This window comes from Ictidomys tridecemlineatus, chromosome X (genome assembly GCF_052094955.1).
Source record: "Ictidomys tridecemlineatus isolate mIctTri1 chromosome X, mIctTri1.hap1, whole genome shotgun sequence".
In the NCBI taxonomy this organism is placed as follows: Eukaryota; Metazoa; Chordata; class Mammalia; order Rodentia; family Sciuridae; genus Ictidomys; species Ictidomys tridecemlineatus.
Window position 1 is genome coordinate 88,061,995 of NC_135493.1, and position 19,992 is coordinate 88,081,986.

General features: G+C 43.7%; 1 protein-coding gene across 1 annotated transcript; it reads right to left on the bottom strand.

The window, feature by feature from the left end:
• Positions 1-1,992: 1,992 nt before the first annotated feature.
• Positions 1,993-19,572, bottom strand: Usp11 (ubiquitin specific peptidase 11). Its single transcript, XM_013358012.4, has 21 exons — positions 19,355-19,572; positions 11,365-11,474; positions 11,056-11,186; positions 10,781-10,898; positions 10,238-10,383; positions 10,034-10,095; positions 9,807-9,906; positions 9,092-9,265; positions 8,847-9,005; positions 8,312-8,536; positions 8,100-8,183; positions 7,905-7,999; positions 6,339-6,545; positions 5,597-5,649; positions 5,147-5,401; positions 4,985-5,055; positions 4,607-4,719; positions 3,061-3,210; positions 2,856-2,971; positions 2,604-2,692; positions 1,993-2,511 (listed from the first exon to the last, which is right to left on the bottom strand). Exons 1-21 carry the CDS (start codon positions 19,513-19,515, stop codon positions 2,377-2,379), a joined length of 2,754 nt encoding a protein of 917 aa, XP_013213466.1. The 5' UTR covers positions 19,516-19,572; the 3' UTR covers positions 1,993-2,376.
• Positions 19,573-19,992: the final 420 nt, after the last annotated feature.

Sequence of the window (19,992 nt, forward strand, 5' to 3'; positions counted from 1 at the left end):
CCAAATATAAATTCCTTATTTACTTTTAATCATTTTTATTTCTATAATCATGGCAAATGTCCTACATTGATAGTTGATTAGTCTAAAATGAGGAATTTCAACTGGGGACAGTGGTGCACACCTGTAATCCCACCAAGGCTGGAGGCTGATGCAGGAGGATTCCAAGTTCAAGGCTAGCCTCAGCAATTTAAAAAGGCCCTAAGGACTTAGGGACACCCTGTATCAAATTAAAACATTTTTTAAAAAGGGCTGGGGCTGGGCGTGGTGGCGCACACCTGTAATCCCAGCAGCTTGGGAGGTTTAAGGCAGGAGGATCGAAAGTTCAAAGCCAGCCTCAGCAAAAGCTAGGTGCTAAGCAACTCAGTGAGACCCTGTCTCTAAATAAAATACAAAATAGGGTGTGGATGTGGCTCAGTGGGTGAGTGCCACCGAGTTCAATCCTTGGTACCAAAAAATAAAAGAGAGGGGGCTGGGGATGTGGCTCAGTCATTAATTACCCCTGGGTTCAATTCCCAGTACAAAAAAAGAAAAACAATTTAAAAAGTGAGGACTTTTTGAGTAACTGTGCCTTATTTCTCCTTAGTCTTACACATATTGTCTTGTTTCAAGATGTCTTTGGTTGGATCAGGTATTTTAAATAGCTTGTTTTAGCTGAGCTTTTTCAGGGATTGATAATGAGGCATTCCTGTTTAGCCCATTCTGGGCCAATGCCATTTTTTCTCAGAGCTGGGGATCAAACCCAGTGCTTACACATGATCTAGACAAATGCTCTGTCACTGAGTCACATCCCCAGCCTCTGTGCCAGCTCTTTATGCTTGCTTTCTCATCTACAAAAAGGGATTGGATTAGTGATTAAATTATGTAGTCTCTGTGAGAAGTCAGTAACAGCCTTTGAATGCCTGGATCCAATTGTACCTGTAACCAGTATCTCTCTTCTTGCTTTTGCTTAAGTCAGTTTGAGCTGAGTTTCTCACAGCAACCACTTTGATTCCTGCCTTTGTCAATGGAATGGCTGGGAGGCTTGTGGGTGGCAATGCTGGACTGAATAGTCTTCCCAGTGGGTCCTACCAGACCCAGTGAAAAGGTATCAGGCTAGAGGGAATGTTCTGGGAATGTTCCCTCAGCTGCCACTGAGCAGGAATCCACCAAGTGAAGGGCTGGGTGACTTATTTATGTCCAGAGGCCATACACTTGCCCTCTCTATTTCACCCCACAGCTGTCCCACAGGAGCCTAGTTTCTCACATGTGACAGTTGGCTCCTCTGGGAGGGGTTTGTCAGGAAATGCTTACACTCTGTGTTCTTCTGTGGCAGGCATACCCATCTCACTCTTCTCTGGGGAGGGTGGGGGACCTTTCTGGTGGGAGAAGGGGTCAATGTAGAGGCAACACAAACATGTTTGTCCTATCAGGTAGGGGTCTGGCCAGGTCAATATCCCACCTCTGCAGGCATTTCCTCACGAGGACTAATACCTCTTAGACCTCTGAGAGGTGGCCTGGTGAGCAATCTTTATGTCCTAAAACAACATGTGTGCCCACAGGGTTGCCTGTCTCTTCCAGGCATACCCTTTGCACAAGAGATGTTAGTGCAGCTCTGGGTCCAAGCAGGCCAAATATTCCCTCCAGGGATCAACTCCAGTGTGACCAATGAGATACACTGACCTCTGGACCAAACCAGAGGCATTCCTTGACTTCTGTACCTGTTTTCCCATCTGAAACTAGAGATGACAACTCCCCAGAGATGTGAGGATTGAATTAGTATTTGTAAAAGGCTTTGGAAAAAACTAGGCATACGGTTGGTGCTTGAAATAGTGCCTGGCACTCAGACGGTGCTATAAAAGCACTTTGAAGGCAACACGTGGCACACAGCTGTTGCTTGATGAGCACTCAGTAGCATCCACCACACACCACACATGGCATTCAATAAGCACAAAGAACTTAGGCCTAAAACGGGTGCCAAGTACACACATGGGGGGAATAAACCACGCTGCCTAGTGAGGAACAGACTGGAGCTTTATGTATTTGACACACACAGAGAAAGGTACAGGGTCTCAATAAGAAAATACACTCTGTGTTCAGATGAACCCCCATCATTGGCCACTAAGAACACTCACGGGTGGGGAAAGAGGGGAGGGGACACCATAAATAAGACTAGAAGGGAAGGTCACTGCTCTACGGGCACACACAGGCAGGGCACACTGCCGGGGGCACAGGGCCTCTTCTTTCCAGGCAAGAGAAATACAGCAGCACAGGAAAACAGTAGCCACATCTAAGCCTGCAATGCCTGGCGGGGGCACTGAACACGGGTAAGAGTGGGGTGGACACAAGAAGTAGGGTGGCAGACAGGGCTTCCTTCCCTGTGGTGAGCTCCAGGGCTGCTCAGTTAACATCCATGAACTCAGGGTTGGGTGGGGAACTGCAAGTGGTGGAGACTGAAGGGCCAGATGAGCCAGGCTGGGACTGGCGGCGTGCCACATCCTGGCGTTGGTAGAACAGGACGTAGGCTGCCTTAGACTGTAGGGAGAAGACACAAGTCAGTGTGGATGTCGGGCAAGAGGAGGAGGGTGGAGTCAGGAGAAGGGGAACAAGGAGGATGAATGTCCCACCTCAATCTGATTCTCATTTACAGGTGACACACTGTTGTCATCAAAGTAGTGCCACTGGCCACTGTCCTTGTTGCAGGCAAATGTTGTATCTGAAAGGGACAGGAAGGCATTCTCACCCACCCTCCTCCTCCCACCTTGATAACGTTGCCCCTGGCCCATATACCTAGTCACCACTGGGGACATCCTAACCCCCTTAGTCCAGTACCCCCCTCAGGCCATGTCCCTGCCCATAGCCCTGCACATAAAACGTACAGTGTCCATCGCGCATGCCCCCATAATGGTTGGAAACTGCAATGAGATCATATTTGTACAGCTCTGGAGCCGACTCGTTCTGCGGTTTGATGACAAACTCGGAGAAGTCCAGATCCCTGTGGGTAAGGAGACAACAGTTAACACTAGGTTTCCCTCCGACACACTGCCCTGCCTTCCCCTAGCCATCCTCCCTCTGGCCTCTGACCGGATAGGAAACTGCACGAGAGTATCCAGCTTCTCACGGGAAAACTTTGAAAAGGAAAAGCGCTTCAGGTGGATGATGAGAATCTCAGGCAGCATCCACAGGTCCAGTTTCTTGGTGGCCAGCTGGTGCTGTTTGCAGGAGGAGCAGTACCTATAGAAAGAACCAAGTCAGGTCAAGGAACACCTTCTGAGCACCTACTATATGGCCTGTGTACTGTCTGTCTTTCAAGTGCCTTGTCTGGCCCACAGTGATATTCTTTTATTTTTTTAAATGATGATTTGACTTTTAGTCTATCTGGTACTCTGGTTTGCTCTCATTAAAATCCTTTTGTTTACTTGTTGAAACCTTGTCAGCTGCCTTTCCAATATGCTTTTGTATTTTTGTGTGACTCATGGCCCATGAGATGCTAGTCTTATTTTGGAGCCAGTCTTTCATTTGTCTGCTTTTCTCTTTTCATATTTTAGCCACTCCTTCCTTCAGCAAATATTTAGCAATTGCCTAATATTTAATCCTCTGGTCCAATTTTTTTTTTTTTTGCATCTCTCACATTGCTGCTACATGGAAATGCTTTTTTTTTTTTTGTATTTTTTGTGTGTGCATGTGCTGGGGATTAAACCCAGGGCCTCATATATGCAAAGCATGTGCTCTACCACTGAGCTATAACCCTAGCCCCTGCTCTTGTTTTTGAGACTGGCTTTAGAATTTTGGTTTTCTTTCACTCTGTTCATTCTGCAACAATCTACTGAGCACCTATCAAATGAACAACTTGCTTGTAAGCAGCAAAAGAAATGCCGTGAACTAATTTAGAAGTCTTCACCCTCAAGAGTTTACTCTTTTTTTCTTCTGATACTGAGGATTAAACCCAGGGGCACTTTACCACTAACCAACATCCAGTCCTTTTTTGTTTTTTAGACAGGGTCTCACTAAGTTGCTGAAGCTGACCTCAAACTTGCAATCCTCCTGCCTCAGCCTCCCAAGTCACTGGGATAACAGGTGCACCACCACACATAGCTCAAGGAGTTTACTCTCTAACAGAGAAGATGAAGCATACAAACAGGGTTATAGGACATGACTTCCAAGTGGCATAACTGATCTAGAAAGAAATCCTTAGCTAGAAGGAAAAGAGCAGAGACAGAAAATGGAGGCAAGGGTGGGAGAAGATGACTTTGTTGTTGTTGTAGAATGACAGTAAGCATGCTTTTATTTTATTTATTTATGTGGTGCTAAGGATTGAACCCAGTGCCTCACACTGAGCTACAGCCCCAGCCCCAGAAGGTGACTTTTAACAGGATAGTAAGAGGAGGTGTCGCTGAGGAGGTCACATATGATTAGAGACCTAAGTATGTAGGTAACAGGGGAAGAACATTCTGGAGAGCAGGAACAGACCAGGCAAAGACTCTAAGATATGGGGTGATGGTGGCCAGTGTAGCAGGAAGGGTTTGAGTGTAGGGCCAACTGGAAGGAGGTATACTTAGAAAGGTAGCAGGCACCTGGGTAGGTAGTATCACCCCACAAAGCCCCTCCAGGCCCCTTCCTGGGCCCTTACCAGGGGTTTTCTTTCTCCAGGGTCTCCACAGTAGTGAAGAGCTCAATGCACTCCTGCAGCTGCACTGGAGCTTTCTTCAGCATGTACCCAACGCAGTCATGCTTCACGTAGCCCTAGGGTGGGTGAATACATGGTCACAGGACCAAGTATAAGGAAGGGTGGAGAGACAAGGAGCCATGTGGAAGCAATGTGCCAAGTGGGTCAAACTTGAAAGCTAGGAACCTGAGGCCTTGAGGATCTCAGAGAATGTCAAGATGCCATGGCCGGGCCAGCTCTGGGCCTATATTTTTTGGTTCTATTGCTGGCTGGAGAAGTTGGAAAGGGAAGGGTTGAGGGGTGCAAGCTGCAAGTGCCCCCCATCCCTGGTATCCCATTTACCTCAGCCTCCACCTCATCATAGTAGCGCCTCTTCATCTCTGGCTCCCAGTCCATGGCAATGTATGGCTGGGCTGGGGGCGAAGAGGAGGTGGTCACAGCTACTGATGCTACAAAATCCCACCTCCCGCTGCTTCATCCCTAGCTCGCAGCCAAAAGACATACTTTGCACTTCTTCAGGGGAGGTTGTGCGGTCACTGGTTCCGTTGGAGTTCACTGTCTGCAGGGTAAACAGTTGCTTACGCCGTCGCCTTGGGGGCCACTGAGATGTGCGAAGGCAATTGTCCAAGAGGAATGGGCACCTCCTGGTGACCCCAGAGCTAGGCCCAGCCTGTTCTCGCTCAGAGTCTCGAAGGCTGCCCCTGGTGGAGGGCCCAGGCATTTCCTCTTTTTCTTCTTCATCACTGTCTTCATCCTCACCTAGAATGAGGGGGGATATCAGAGATAGGATTGTGTGAGTTCAGAGACTGAATTGAAATGCATATACTGATGAACACTGAGTGGGTCACATCTGTTCCCAATTCTCCACCCACTGACCCTCAACCCTTCTCCCCCACTTAGGCCATGGAACACAATGTGTAGATCCCTCATCCTTGTTGAACCTCTCTCCCTTACCTTTGTCATCTCCATCATCCTCTTCATCTGAGCTGGGTTTGGTTACATAGCGTCTGTAACAGAATAGAAGATATTCCTAAGGCAGGGGCACAAGGACAGTAGGGGCAGAGCCCAGGATTTTACTTTGGTAATCATGGAGGGGAAGCCATTGCTAAGCCCTCACATAAACAGCTCTTAATTATAAGCCTGGAAGGTGTGAGGTAGTGACATAAATGCACAGAGATGACATAAATGCTAGGGACCTGAATAGTGGCCTGAGAATGTAGGCTCATATGCTACAGTCAGGAATGGAATGTTAACTCTAAAAAGCCACCAGTAAACAGACACAACCAGTTGTGAACTCTCCTCAGGGAAGCCTCTGAGGGGCAGACTTCTATAAGATGAAGGGAAGATCAATGCAGACAATGCTTTGCTTTATTTGCCATGGCAAGGATGGTAGATTTTAGATATAATGAAAATCTACCAATAAAAACACAGCCAAGTCCCTTCAAGGATGAGACAAATTTTAAGATGAAGTTGTCTCTACATTACGAGTCTTATTTGCCTCTGTATTTCCAATACCTAAAAGAGGCAGTAGCAAAACCAGGTCTAATGAAACTAAAAAACTTACAAGTTCTTTTATAGCCATGCTAAGTTTGAACTATCTTTTGGTTGTTGAAAGGAAAGTATCAAATAAGCAGCTGAACACCTGGATCTGAATTTAGACCCCAACTTCCCCTTGCCCCTGGAAGGTGTCACTTACGAAAGCCGGTACATCAGGATGTTATATAGGCCCTCCCAGGAGAACCGGTCTCGGGGCACTGATACCAGGAGGGGGTGCCCGAAAAGTATCAGACCATAGTAGGAGTTGTTGTAGTCTCGGGCTGGAGTGCGCTCCCGCAGGTAGACAGGAACCACAATGTCATCTCTTGAGCCCTCAATGGCCTCAATCCGACCTGACACCTCATATCTGTTGGGGGTGAACATTAGATTATATGCTATCAGGGAATCCCTGAAAAAGACTCCCTGACTCTGTCCCAGTTGCTCCACACACTCATCCCTCACAATCTAAAACTATTTTTAAAGGGTCTGAAAAAGATGTCAAACATTTTGTGCTTTACAAACTGTTAGATGACTTACACAGTACTTTATGTTCTGTTTTAGAAAGTACTTTGGTAACATCAGAGTGCTGAGGGGGTTACTAAAAAAATTTTAGTGACAAAGGATTTAAAAACAAATTTTTATAATCCCAGAAACTTGGGAGGCTGAGACAGAAGGATCACAAGTTCAAGGCCAGCCTCAGCAACTTAGCAAGACCCTAAGCAACTTATTGAAACCCTGTCTCAAAAATAAAAAGGGTTGGGGATGTGGCTTAGTGGTAAAGTGTCTCTAGATTCAATCCCCAGTACTGAAATAATAATAAATAAGTAAATAAAAACCATTTTCTTTTTTTTTAATTCTTTTTTTTTATGTGGTGCTGAGTATTAAACCCAGTGCCTCACACATGCGAGGAAAGAGCTCTACCACTAAGCTACAGCCCCAGCCCTCCACTTTCTTTTTTAAAGAAATTGATTGCTATACAAAGAACTTTTCTACTCAGAAAGCACTCCCCATTTTAGTGTTTAGTTGCCTAAATGTTTAAAAATTATTCTGGGACTGAGTATATAGCTCAGCACTAAAGTGCTGGGAATGAGATTAGGGGGCTGATCAGTCTATAGACTCCTAAGGCTTTCTGCCTCCTTGCCCCTGAATCCTACTCAGCCTTCCCCCGTAGAATCCTAGTATGTGTAAGGCCCTGGGTTCTATCCCTAGCACTGCAAGAAATAAAATTAATTAAATAAAAAGTACTCGTACTGAGCTGGGGTTGTGGCTCAGTTGTAAAGCACTTAGTTGCCTAGCATTTGCAAGGCCCAGCATTCAACCCCCAGCACCACAAAAAAAGGTTCAAAATTGTTCTGAATGCTCTTATTTTCAGAAAGTATCTTAGAGTTTCATATTTCAAAACTGCATTTTTGTTTTGAGGACTATGATAGTCTAGAACATAGGAGGGGCCTAGGAAGTACTGAATGAAATAAGAAAAGTAGCTTCCCTCCCCTAATGAGGAGGCGACACTCCTTGCTCTGTCAAGGAGTGTCACCACAGTTCTGCACATGGCAAAGAGGAAGGGTTAAGGCTGAATCATAAAAAAAGGAAGTAGAGCTAGGGGTATACTTCAGTCATAGAACAATTGCCTAGCATGCCTATGAGACCCTTGGGATCAATCCCCAGGAGGAGGAAAAAAAAAAGAAAGAAAGAGGAAGTACTGTCTCCTCATCACCTCCTTACTCACACAAAGATATCATCACGGTCCAAGATGCCACTCAAAGGATCCTCCAACTGATAGAGCTTATAGAAGCGGTGACTGAAGACATCTGCCACTATCATCTGGGAATGAGATTGGGGGTTTGATCAGTCTGCAAGGCTCCTAAGGCTTTCTGCCTCCTTGCCCCTGAATCCTACCCAACCTTCCCCTGTAGAATCTTACCTTGTCTGGCGCTATACCTGTGTGTTTGGACAGAGCCACACACAGATCCGAGATATTCCCTTTCTTGGGGACCACAACTCTATGCTGAGAGAGAAATAGCATCCATAAAAAGATCAAAAGGGCTTGTGGTGAGTAAAAGAAGACTTGAGGTGTGGCAAAGTAATCACACTTTGATTACACATCCCTTGTTATGTCCCCATCCCCCAACACACCTGCTCTGGCTTGCGGCGGGGATCCATGGGGACAAAGAAGACTTCCAGGACCCTCTTATGGCAGACAGGCAGTGGGACGCTGAGGTAGCAGAAGGGGTCAAAGGTCACAGACACGTTGCCACAATCAGGGCACACCAGTGTGGACTTGAAGAGGCCATGGAAAGTGTCCACGATCACAGAATCATTCCGCCGTTTGTGGTTCTGCCAGGCCTCCTGAGCAACCTCCTGTTGAAAGTGTCATGGTGGGTGTGACGCTTGCCCAGGGCAGGGGGAAACCAGAATTTGGAGATGTATTTGTGCAGGGTTAAGGGTAAGCACTCAAGTCCAGTGGTAGAGTTCCAGGTAGGAATATGTGGAACCATGTTCACTGTTTGGGGCAGGAACCTGGCAGGGGTTAATTCTAAGTTGGGGGTGGGAACAGAGGTAAACCTAGGAGTGAGGCTAGAGGTGAAGTCAGGGTAAAGGAACTTAAAAGGCAGCGGCCTAAGTGGCTTTAATAGGACTTTCAGGATGAATACTTTCAGGAGCATCTTACCTGATCTGGCCGTCCAGCTGCATCACACAACTCGACATATTCCTTCTTCTTGACCCGATTGAGGTCTTCATGAAGCCCATCCAGAAGAAACGACAGCAGCTCCTGTGAGTCATGTTGCTGATAGCCCAGAAACTGGGTAGCAAAATGGCCAACCTTGTTCTGAAAAGATAGGCAGTGCAGTCAGTGTTAAGAGGGAATAAAGGAGTCATAAGAGGCAAGATAAAGTGAGGTACCAGAAATAATACCTTGAACACATTGGGCACGATGGAACGATGGTAGCCGGACCATGCCTGCTTTACCAGGTCTGCATAGGCCTCTGCAAGCTCACCCTTCATGCCCAGTGGGTTTCGGAAGTTGAGCTCCTCTAGGTAGCGGTTGTTGAGGAAGTACTCCGTGAGCTGTGGCACATTGCTGAGACACTGTGGGGGAGGGTTTAAGTGAATAAGGCAGAGAAGAGGAGAAAGAAGGTTTCCCAAATGAGGACAGAGAAAAGAAAGCCAGGAAGGAAGAAAAGGGAAAAACGGGGGAGGCAAGGGGGAGCAGGCAAGTCATGGGGAGATGATAGTATTTTCGGAGAAGGATGAAAGTGGTAGCAAAGTTGAGAAGAAAAGAAGAAGCAGGGCTGGGGTTGAAGCTCAGTGATAGAGCGCTTGCCTAGCACATGTGAGGCACTGGGTTCCATCCTTAGCACCACATAAAAATAAAGAAATAAAATAAAGGTATTGTGTCCATCTACAACTAAAAAAAATACTGAAAAAAAAGGAAGAGTACAGAGCATGTGGAGGGGAAAGGTATTGATATTTTAGAGCAAATGTGAGCATGTCATTTCAGACTCCTGGGGCCTTAGCTTCCAACTTGACACCTTGCCCTGCAGTTCCCCCTGCCCTAGCTCTGTCCCCAATCCCCAGCTCTTGAAGCCCACCCCTGGGGTTATGCCCGACACAGCTCTAATGGCCCAACCTGCAGGGCCGAGTTCATGAAGCACGTGTTGCCCAGATTGGTGAGGCCACAGATGCCAGGCTGGCCCTGGAAGTCCTCATCCTCTTCCGACACACTGTTCCTGGGATTGAATGAGAAATGCTATCAGCTCAGGGCCTACTACATGTGGGTGCACTGTACTCATAGGTTCAGTAAGTCTGCTTATTGTGTGATGCCCCTTCTCTAGACCAGACACCCCAAGAGCTCACATGACACGTAGCTGTGCGCTGGGCCAAGTGCCATCTTTGTTTCTGGTCTCCATGATGACCAACTGGATAGAAGGATAAAGTAAACAAGGAAAGACATTAATGGAGGCCCTTGTGGGCACCCAGCTCCTACCTAACCTGGGTCTGACCACTATCAGGTGAGTCCATGTGGCAGACCACCTGAGTTGAAAAGCTTCCTACTCTTACCTGCCCAGTCTCAATGGCAGCATCAAGCAGCGTAACATGTGTGTTGCACAAGCGATCCAAAGAGCCTTCAGCATTCTTGATCCAAAGGCGTGTGTCTTCCTGGGGTTCCACCAGAAATTGCTCCCGAGCTGTGCGCAATATTAGGTCTGTGAAGGAAAATGACGCATATTCAAGATCTTCAAAGTCCCACGATAATCAACCCATCTTGGCAATCCTGACCCATCCCCACTGACTTCACAGACTTGGTCAATACCTTGTGCCCCAATCAATCTCCAAATGACTGACCCACATTCAGGACATGAAACTCCCAGCAAATATCCTCAGCAACACCATCCAAGCCAATGGAATGCAGTTCACATACCATCAGGACTCTAGCAGACAGTCCCCAGGGCTTCCACCCACCTTGGCCAATGCTTTCTTGATCCTCAGTGGTCTGACTGGTGCCTTCTCAGTTGGCAAAAGCCTAATCCCATGCATCCTTGATTCAATGAACTGTGACCCATAGCTAGGAACTCCAGCTCATCCCATGACCCTCAGACTCACCCACAGAATCAGAGTGGCTGAACTGAGCAGTGAGAGCTGTGTCCATGTCACTGTGCTGGACAAGCAGTAGCTCTATTGGATACACTTCCACCTTCTGCATGTTGGGCAGCTCTATGACCTGTAAGGGTAGAGAGGCAGACACAGATGCATCCACCCAGTAGATATGGAGCCACATGGGCACATGCGTCTGGACCCATCCTGGGCCTAAAAGGCTTTCCTCCCACCCAACCTCCCAGGGAATCTACCCCACCCAACACCCTCCCTACCCACTATACCTTGCGTTCAATAGGTGGCTGGCCATGCTCTATGCCATACCAGCTGACCAGGCAATGCCAGGCAGCTGCTGGAAGCAGCACATAATCCTCACCCTCCACCAGTCCCTCTTTGAGGCGCCAGTTTATCTGATCTGTAGGGTGAGGTGAGGGTATGAGGCAAAGGGGTGAATCAGGCAAGAACTAATAACTTTGGCCATCCCAGCAATGACCTAGCAGAGAATGGGCTAACAATCAATCATCCATAGGGACAGAGGGAATAGGAACTCCAGGACAAGGTTAAGAGGGAGGGGATAGGCAGGGGCCTGGTACCTTCAAAGAGCTCAGCATTATTGATGCAGCCAGGAAAGGTGCTGGCGTCCTGGTCCCCTCCCTGCACGTACACCTCCCACTGTTTATACCAGTGTTGCTCCACAAGGAACCTGGTGCCCAGAGAAGAAACAAGGGTATAATGCGATTATCTGGGGGTTAGCTGTACAACTTCCCACGACTAGCAAATTTAAACTATCAACACATTAAAATCCAAGATGAAAAGTTTCAGCAGTATATAAAAAGTAAAAAAAAAAAAAAAAAAAGCAAGGGCTGGGGTTATGGCTCAGCAGTAGAGTGCTCGCCTAGCACATGCAAGATGCTGGGTTTGATCCTCAGCACTGCTTAAAAATAAATAAATAAAATAAAGGTATTGTGTCCAACTACAACTAAAAAATACATTTTAAAAAAGAGTATATAAAAAAGTAAAAAGCAAAATTTATTCAGTAAAACTCAGATTTGGATATTAGATTAGCCATCTTCTTAGGACACTGAATGAGATCTTATTAAAGACCGAAACTGCTCAATAATGTCAAATAAACAAACAAAAAACCACCACAGTGCTGAGAAACATGAGGTTTTTTTTTTTAGAGAGAGGAGAGAGAGAGAGAGAGAGAGAGAGAGAATTTTTAATATTTATTTTTTAGTTCTTGGCAGACACAACATCTTTGTTGGTATGTGGTGCTGAGGATAGAACCCGGGCCGCACGCATGCCAGGCGAGCGCGCTACCGCTTGAGCCACATCCCCAGCCCAACATGAGGTTTTATTATAGAATAAAAGATAGGTAATTTGTATTAGTCACAAGAGATAACACTGTAACATTAGGCTCAAAATAAATAGTTTGCAGCTAATGTTGAATATATAGTATTTTTAAAAGCTAGATCAATGGAGGCAAAATTCTTCAGCTAAGAAATGGATTTGACTAATTTTGAAAATGTGCTCAGAAACTGCAAAGAATTTAAAGTGCTAAATATAATCATAAGGTTGTTTTTGGCATATCGTCATTTTTCATGTATTAGGTCTGTGGAGGATCATGTATAAGATTTATTTTGGCTTTTTCCCCAGAGGAAAAATGATAAATTTTATTAATATACATTTACAGCTATTGTTCAACTTTATTGAGACATAATATTTATACATTTTAATTTTTTTAGTTATAGATGAGTACATCCTTTATTTATCATTTATTTTTATATGGTGTTGAGGATTGAATCCAGTGCCTCACATGAGCTAGGCAAGTGCTGTACAGCCACAATCCCAGCCCCAATATTTATACATCTTTCTTTATGATTGACATAGTTATATAATATATAATGATTACTAGCTTTATAAGAAAATTTTGCATTTAGAACTAGTTTTCTTTTTAAAATTGTGGTTAGAAAACCTGGTGTGGTGGCACACACCTATAATCCCAGCAACACAGGAGGCTGAGGCAGGAGAACGGCGAGTTCAAAGCCAGACTCAGCAACTTAGCAAGGCCCTAAGCAACTTAGTGTGACCCTGTCTCAAAATAAAATATAAAAAGAGCTGGAGGGGATGGGATTGTGGGTCAGTGGTAGAGCACTTGCCTAGCACATGTGAGGCACTGGGTTCAATCTTCAACACCACATAAAAAGAAAAATAAATAAAGGTATTGTGTTCATCTATAACTAAAAAAAAAATTTTCTTAAAGGGCTGGGAATATGGCTTGGTGGTAAAGCACCCCTGGTTCAATCCCCAGTACCAAAAAACAAAACATAAAAAAAAATGGTGGTTAAAGAGAACCCATGAAACAGAAAAAATCCAACATCTTCAATTCCCAGTACCACATACACACACACACACACACACACACACACACACACACACACACAATTAACCATCTTTTTTTTTTTAAGAGAGAGAGAGAGAGAATTTTAATATTTATTTTTTAGTTTTCGGCAGACACAACATCTTTGTTTGTATGTGGTGCTGAGAATCGAACCCGGGCCGCACACATGCCAGGCGAGCGCGCTACCGCTTGAGCCACATCCCCAGCCCACAATTAACCACCTTAACCATTTCTTTATGTGCAGTTCGACTGCCTCTTTTAAATGAGAAATTTATATGCACCCCAAGGATAAACATTTAGGGCCATGCTGAAATCTTCCTGTAAAATTTTGAGAAATTGTAAAATCTGGAAAAATACTCGATATATATTAAATGTTAAATGTATGATGGCTGTTATTATTCTGATTCCAGGGCTTCAACATAAAAGCTTACAGACTCACACACATCATATACACCCCTACTTTGCTATGATTTTTTTTCTTTTTTTGGTACTGGTTTGAACCCAGGGGTGTTTTGTCATTGAGCCACTTGCCCAGCCCCCCCTATTTTTTTTTTAGACAGGATCTCACTACATTGCTGAGGCTAGCCTCAAACTTGCAATGTTTTCCCCCTCAGCCTGAGTCCCTGCTACTAATTTTCAACATATAAAAGGCTGTTTCAAATATTTAATAGCCTCACTTTTTAAGAAAATGGCCCAAAATGATAATACATGTGTGTGTGTGTATGTGTGCGCACACACACACACACACACACATCACATTGTGTTAGTTGTTTTTCCAGCAATGTAACCTCATAAATGTGAATATTTTTTGTTCATTTGTTTTTGGTGCTGAGCATTAAACCCAGGGTCTCATGCATACTAAGCAGGTTCTCTGCCACTAAGTTACACCCTCAGCTCAAAAGTGAGTCTTCAACATGTTAATTTTCCCTTGACAAGAGAGGGGTGGGGATGAAGGGACAAAACAACAACAACCTGAAATAGTAGCTGGGCCCAGGGGTGCTCTAATACTGAGCTACATCCCCAACCCTTTTTTATTTTGAGACAGGGTTTCACTAAATTGCCAAGACTGGCTTCAAATTTGTGATCCTCCTGCCTCAACCTCCCAAGTAGCTGGGATTACAGGTGCATGCCTTCATACTAGGCAATTAATGTACAATTTAAAGTCACAATGAGTCGGGCAGACTGGTGCAACCTGTAATCCCAGCAGCTCAGGAGCTTGAGGCAAAAGGATCACAAGTTCAAAACCATCCTCAGCAACTTAGTGAGGCCCTAAGCAACCTAGCAAGACTAAAAAATAAAGTTTTTTTAAAAAGGGTTGGGGATGTGGCTCAGTGGGTTAATCACCTTTGTGTTCAATCCCTGGCACAAAATAAATAAAATAAAAAACAAAAAGAATAACTTGGAATAATGACAACTCACCTGAATAGGCAAACATTTTTGCAAAGCTTTTTTTCTCTTTTTTTTTTTTTTTTTTTTTTTTTGGTGAACTGACCACCCCCAGACCCTGCTAGCTCACTCATTCTGGGAAATATAGCCTCCTTCCACAGAGCCCCCCCATCTTCCACCCTATCTTGCACCACAGACACTTTCATTCCCCCTTCGGGAATTTACTTGCCTCCATAGTCAGTCTATGAAATTCACTTATTTAGGAAAGCTAATTTATGTTTAGTGATAACTTTACTGCAAAAGGAGGAAATGATCAACTTCTTTTTTAAAGACAGAATTTTAACGAAAACTAACACTAAAATCATTCTTTGTAGCCACATCCCCAGCCCTTTTTTTGTATTTTATTTGAGACAGGGTCTTGCTGAGTTGTTTAGGGCCTCACTAAGTTGTTGAAGCTGCCCCTTGAACTTGCAATTCTCCTGCCCCAGCCTCCTAAATTGCTTGGATTACAGATGTGTGCCACCATGCCCAATTATATTTTTTCTAACTATTTTTGATGTCTTTCCCAATTTCAGAACAATGTTATTGTTTAAAATGTTCTTTAATGACTAAACTGTCTTTGGAAGGTAATAAAAAAGATTTGTCTCATCACCCATTTAAAAGGACAACAGGAATCATCATGTTCATCTAAAATTCTCCAAATTTTAATTAACTTGAAATTGATATAAAAGTCCTCATTTTCCAACTTAGTATGTTACAAAATGATACAACAAAAAGAAAGCTCATCTTCCTAGGTAATTACAGTTAATTATATAGAATGAGATACACTACTATAAATACCTTTCCTCAACATTTCTAAGTATAACCTTCTAAGAAATTGTTATTGTCCCTTCATAAATCACTATCCATTGCTGCAACACTCTGAACCCAGCCACCCTTCCCTTCCTTCACCTGGACAAGGTGATCCCTGTGATTGCTTACCTTTGTTAGGAAGCTATGAACCGCTGCAGACATGCAAGAGACTCCCTCAGTTAACTCTGATTCAATCATGTTTGTAGATGGTTCATCATCAAAAATAAAAATTAAAAATTCCAAGGAAACTATACTATTTTATTTGAATTTAGTCTTAAAATGATGCAGATATAAATACTGACTCAAACCCTATAAATGGAAGGGAAATTAAAGAACATCTAGAAGCTTTGCTCTTATCTAAATAAATAAGCATTAAAAAAGTAGTTTTGGGGGCTGGGGATGTGGCTCAAGCGGTAGCACGCTCGCCTGGCGTGCGTGCGGCCCGGGTTCGATCCTCAGCACCACATACAAAAAACAAAGATGTTGTGTCTGCCAAAAACTAAAAAATAAATATTAAAATTCTCTCTCTAAAAAAATAAATAAATAAATAAGTAGTTTAGGGGACTGGGGCTGTAGCTCAGCAGCAGTGCACTTGCCTAGCATGTGTGAGGCACTGGGTTTGATCCTCAGCACCACATAAAATTAAACAAATAAAATAAAGGCATTCTGTCCATCTACAACTAAAAAAAACAATTTAAGTAGTTTAGCAAAAATATTTCTTGATAATACCCATGATATCAGACAATCCGGCTTCAAAACTGAACCAATATTGATGCAGTCATTTTTTTTAAATGAAGTGAAATTACACATAATATAAAATTAACTCATTTTAAATTGAACAATCCAGAGGCATTTAATATATTCACACTGTTGTGCAACCACTACCTCCCTCCTGGCTCCAAAACATTTTATCACCCTATAATTATTGATGGGATAATTTTGAACGGTATTGGCAAGGATGATAGAATTTCTTGTCCTATCTACCAATGACATAATCATGACATCGTTATAAAGGTCAGAAGGGTTTGACCACATCTTTGAGGCCCCTTTTAACATCTACAAAAGGGATATAAAATGTTCTGGTTTTTTTCTTTTCTTTTTTCTTTTTTTTTTTTTTTTTTTGGAGAGCTATGATGTAATGGTACAAAAACATTGCTTGGCTCTGTTTTGCCAATTTAGTGAATCTCAACTTATTTCCCTAGTAACAGGAATACACATTTCACTAGTACTTTTATTAAAGAACTCTCTAAATTAGGCAAACCTCACTGGAAAAGGCCCTAAGAATTGATGTGTTTTAACAACAACAAGAGTTCAACATGGCTGGCTCTGGATGGGGAGAAGAAGGGGGTGTGTCATCCGAGTGATTCCAGAAGAAATCAGAATGGAAACAGGCAACCAGCCTCACAAAGGCCTGCAGGTTGCTATAAGAATTTTGGCACTTACAATGCAAAACATGGGAAGCTGCTGGAACATTTTGGGAATGGATGGACATGATGTATGTTTTAAAGAAAATCACTATTTATGTAAAGAGGAAAATGGTGTCTTCAGAATAGAAAAACCTGCCGGACACCACCATAACCAAGTGATCAAGATTAACACCATGAATATTATATGTAACCATGTATTGTCTGATATAAGGGCTCACAGCATACATCCTGTAAAAGTTAAGCATATCTAGTAGTTTCAGGGATTTCATTTAACTTAAAAAAATTCTGAATGTCTGTTATAATAAACTGGTAAATAATGAAAAAAAAAATTCTGATATATTTGATTTAATAAATTTTAGACTGATATAATAAGAGTTTTGGAAAATTATAAGAAATGCTTTGTGATGTGTGTATTCCTATGTAAAACACATGGCTTCTCCTGTGTATATTTTTAATAATTAAAGAAATGCACATTAAAAAAATATAACTTCATATATAAAGTGTGATTTTATATATATGCTCCATACAAAAAAGAGAAAGTTTAAACAACAAACACTATTTAGGGATGCATACGCCTATGGGAGAACATTCAAGAAAATGAAGAGACTCAATCCAAAATTCAAAAATGCATTTTAAAAAATTCAAGATAACAGTTTCTCATGGAGTAGGAAGAATTTCCATCTGGAAAGGGCCCAAAAGGATTTTTTTGTGTTTATGAATCTTAACCTGGGTGGAAAAATTCACATATTTTTATTCTTAATTTTTTACTTTGAAAAAACTCAGAAAAATGGCAAAAATAATACAGACTTCCCATATGCCCTTCATCCAAACTCCCCAATCTAACATTTTACCTTTTGGCTCAATTGTTGTTTCTATATATCATTTCTGGTATTTTTATTTATTTTAAAATTGACAAACTTGTGTGTACTTTTAGTATATAGCATGGTATTTTAATATATGTATACACCGTGGAATAACTAAATCAAGCTAATTAACATATCCATTACATCTAATAAATATTCTGAGCGATTTTCATGTATACAATAGATATCTATGAACTATAATCACCATATTTGTACAACAGGCCTCCCAAATGTGTTCCCCTTGTCTAGCTGAAATTTCTCCTGTGACCAACATCTCCCCAGTTCCCACCCCCGGTACACGCATTTTTACATATGCTATTATTTCAACCATTTGAGAATAATGTGCTTACACGATGGTTCCTTATCCCTAAAATTTTCAGTATGCATTTCCTAAAAACACGGATATTCTCTTTCATAACCACAATATAATTATCACAATAATGGAAACAGAAACATTAATATCTAATCTATCAACTTTAATCAAATGTTACCGATTTCTCCATGGAATGTTCCATTGAAAGAAAAAAAATGAGAAAACCCGATTTTTAAAATTATTTATTTTTTCTGTTCTAGGATCCGTTGTATTTAGTTATCATGACTTGCTAAAATGAATTAATTCCTTTAACCTGGGACAGTTCTTCAGCCTTTATCTTTCACGACTTTGATATTTTTGAAGAGTACACAGTTTATTTTAAAAGGATGTACGTCAATCTGACTTGTGTAAACATTTTATACTATAATCTTTATAGGATCTTATGCCTTTAACAATTTAAAAGAGAAATGCAACTTGGCAAGAAATAAAATAAACCCAGAAGCAGTAAACTTTAAGCAGCGGTGATGAGGAAAAAAAAAATCAGTAGAAAAAGTCGATTTATCAGGGTATGGTCCGTTTTTTAAAATGACGTTTTTCTCCTGATTATAAAAGCAAAATAATACTAAAATAGAAAACAAACTTAACATCGAAGGCCGCTCCAATGCCAATCACCTGCACTTTCTCCCGTCCTAGGAAGGCCTCCGCCAGAAAAACCCCATCACATCACAAACTTTGCCCATTCACAGGCGCCATTTTCTGCCTTAGTAACCTCCCCTCCACCGTCTTTCCTTGGCCTCAGACCACGCCCCTCAGCCCACCTCACAAGACTAGCCTCGTTCCCAGGCGCCGGGCTCCTTCCACGTAAGCGCTCGCTCCCTCCCACGGCCCACAACTATTTGCTCCGATTCTGCTCTTCAGCTTACGTCACAAGGCTCACTTCAGTCGCAGGCGCCTGGGAGCAATAAGAGGCTGCTCCCAGCGGCAGACGCTGCATTGCGTAATGCAGGCCACGCCCCCGCCTTACGTTACAAAGCCCGCCTCCTTCCCAGGCTCCAGGTTCCACGACGCAGGCCCCAACCCCCATGACTGTTTCCTCTCAGACCCCGCCTCCACTACAACAAACCCCATTTTGTTCTCAGGCGTCAGACTGCACCACACAGGCCCCGCCTCTTTCCCAGACGTTGCGTTTCATTCACAAGCACTTCCCCGCCCCTCTCGCCCGCTGTCCTACCGGCCCCTCCCCGCAGCAGTTCTTCCACAGACATAGGCTTCCAAGTACCCCGCGGTTGCCAAGGTCCCCGCCATCCCCTCAGCCAAGGCTTCGCTATAACCCAGCCTCACCAGCTTTCGCCAGCCCGCAGTGGACGTTCTCGCCCACTCTCGCCATTCTCGATTTGGCGCCACTGGTCGTCCAGACCAGGGATCGCCTCATTCTGTATTTCTCTGTCTTCAGCGGCCTCCGCGACGGCAGCTGCGGCCGGGTCCGCTGCGACCGCCGCCATCGCCGTCCGTCCTCTTCTAACTGCCAACGCAACTGAAGATAGGAAGAGGACCCTCAACTGCCACTTCCGGATTCTGATCCCGGAAACGGAAGCAGAGCCCCCCAAACAGTCAGGGGGCTCCTGCCATCTTGGAAATGGGCCCCTCGCTCGGACGCGTCGAAGGGCTAGGCGGGCATCGGGCGGTGGGCTGTGATCTCTGCAACCCATTCACAGGGTAAAACCTCCAGTTGGGAACTAAGAAAGACAATAGTGCTCTCTGGGATTCTAACGCCATGTTGAGTTAGGGCAAAAGGTTGCCTGGAAAGCGGAGGCTGAGTTTCCCATGGTGGGCAAGGGCATATTAAGGAGTGCTCAGGGTATCACAAAGGCCCCAAAACTTTTCTGCTGATTCTCTGCTAAGTACTGCGGACCCCTATCCTGGGAGTGGCACTTTTGTTAGCCTGACCAGAGTGCCCTCCTTTCATTCTACAACCCTTT

Bases quoted from the DNA above. Each gene is read 5' to 3' on its own strand.
- Usp11 (XM_013358012.4), bottom strand. From the start codon at position 19,515: ATGGCGGCGGTCGCAGCGGACCCGGCCGCAGCTGCCGTCGCGGAGGCC. The intron at 10,899-11,055 runs GTATAGTGGGTA...CTACCCTTACAG, and splicing joins AGCCACCTATTGAACGCAAG to GTCATAGAGCTGCCCAACAT. The intron at 8,537-8,846 runs GTAAGATGCTCC...CACTTTCAACAG, and splicing joins CAGCTGGACGGCCAGATCAG to GAGGTTGCTCAGGAGGCCTG.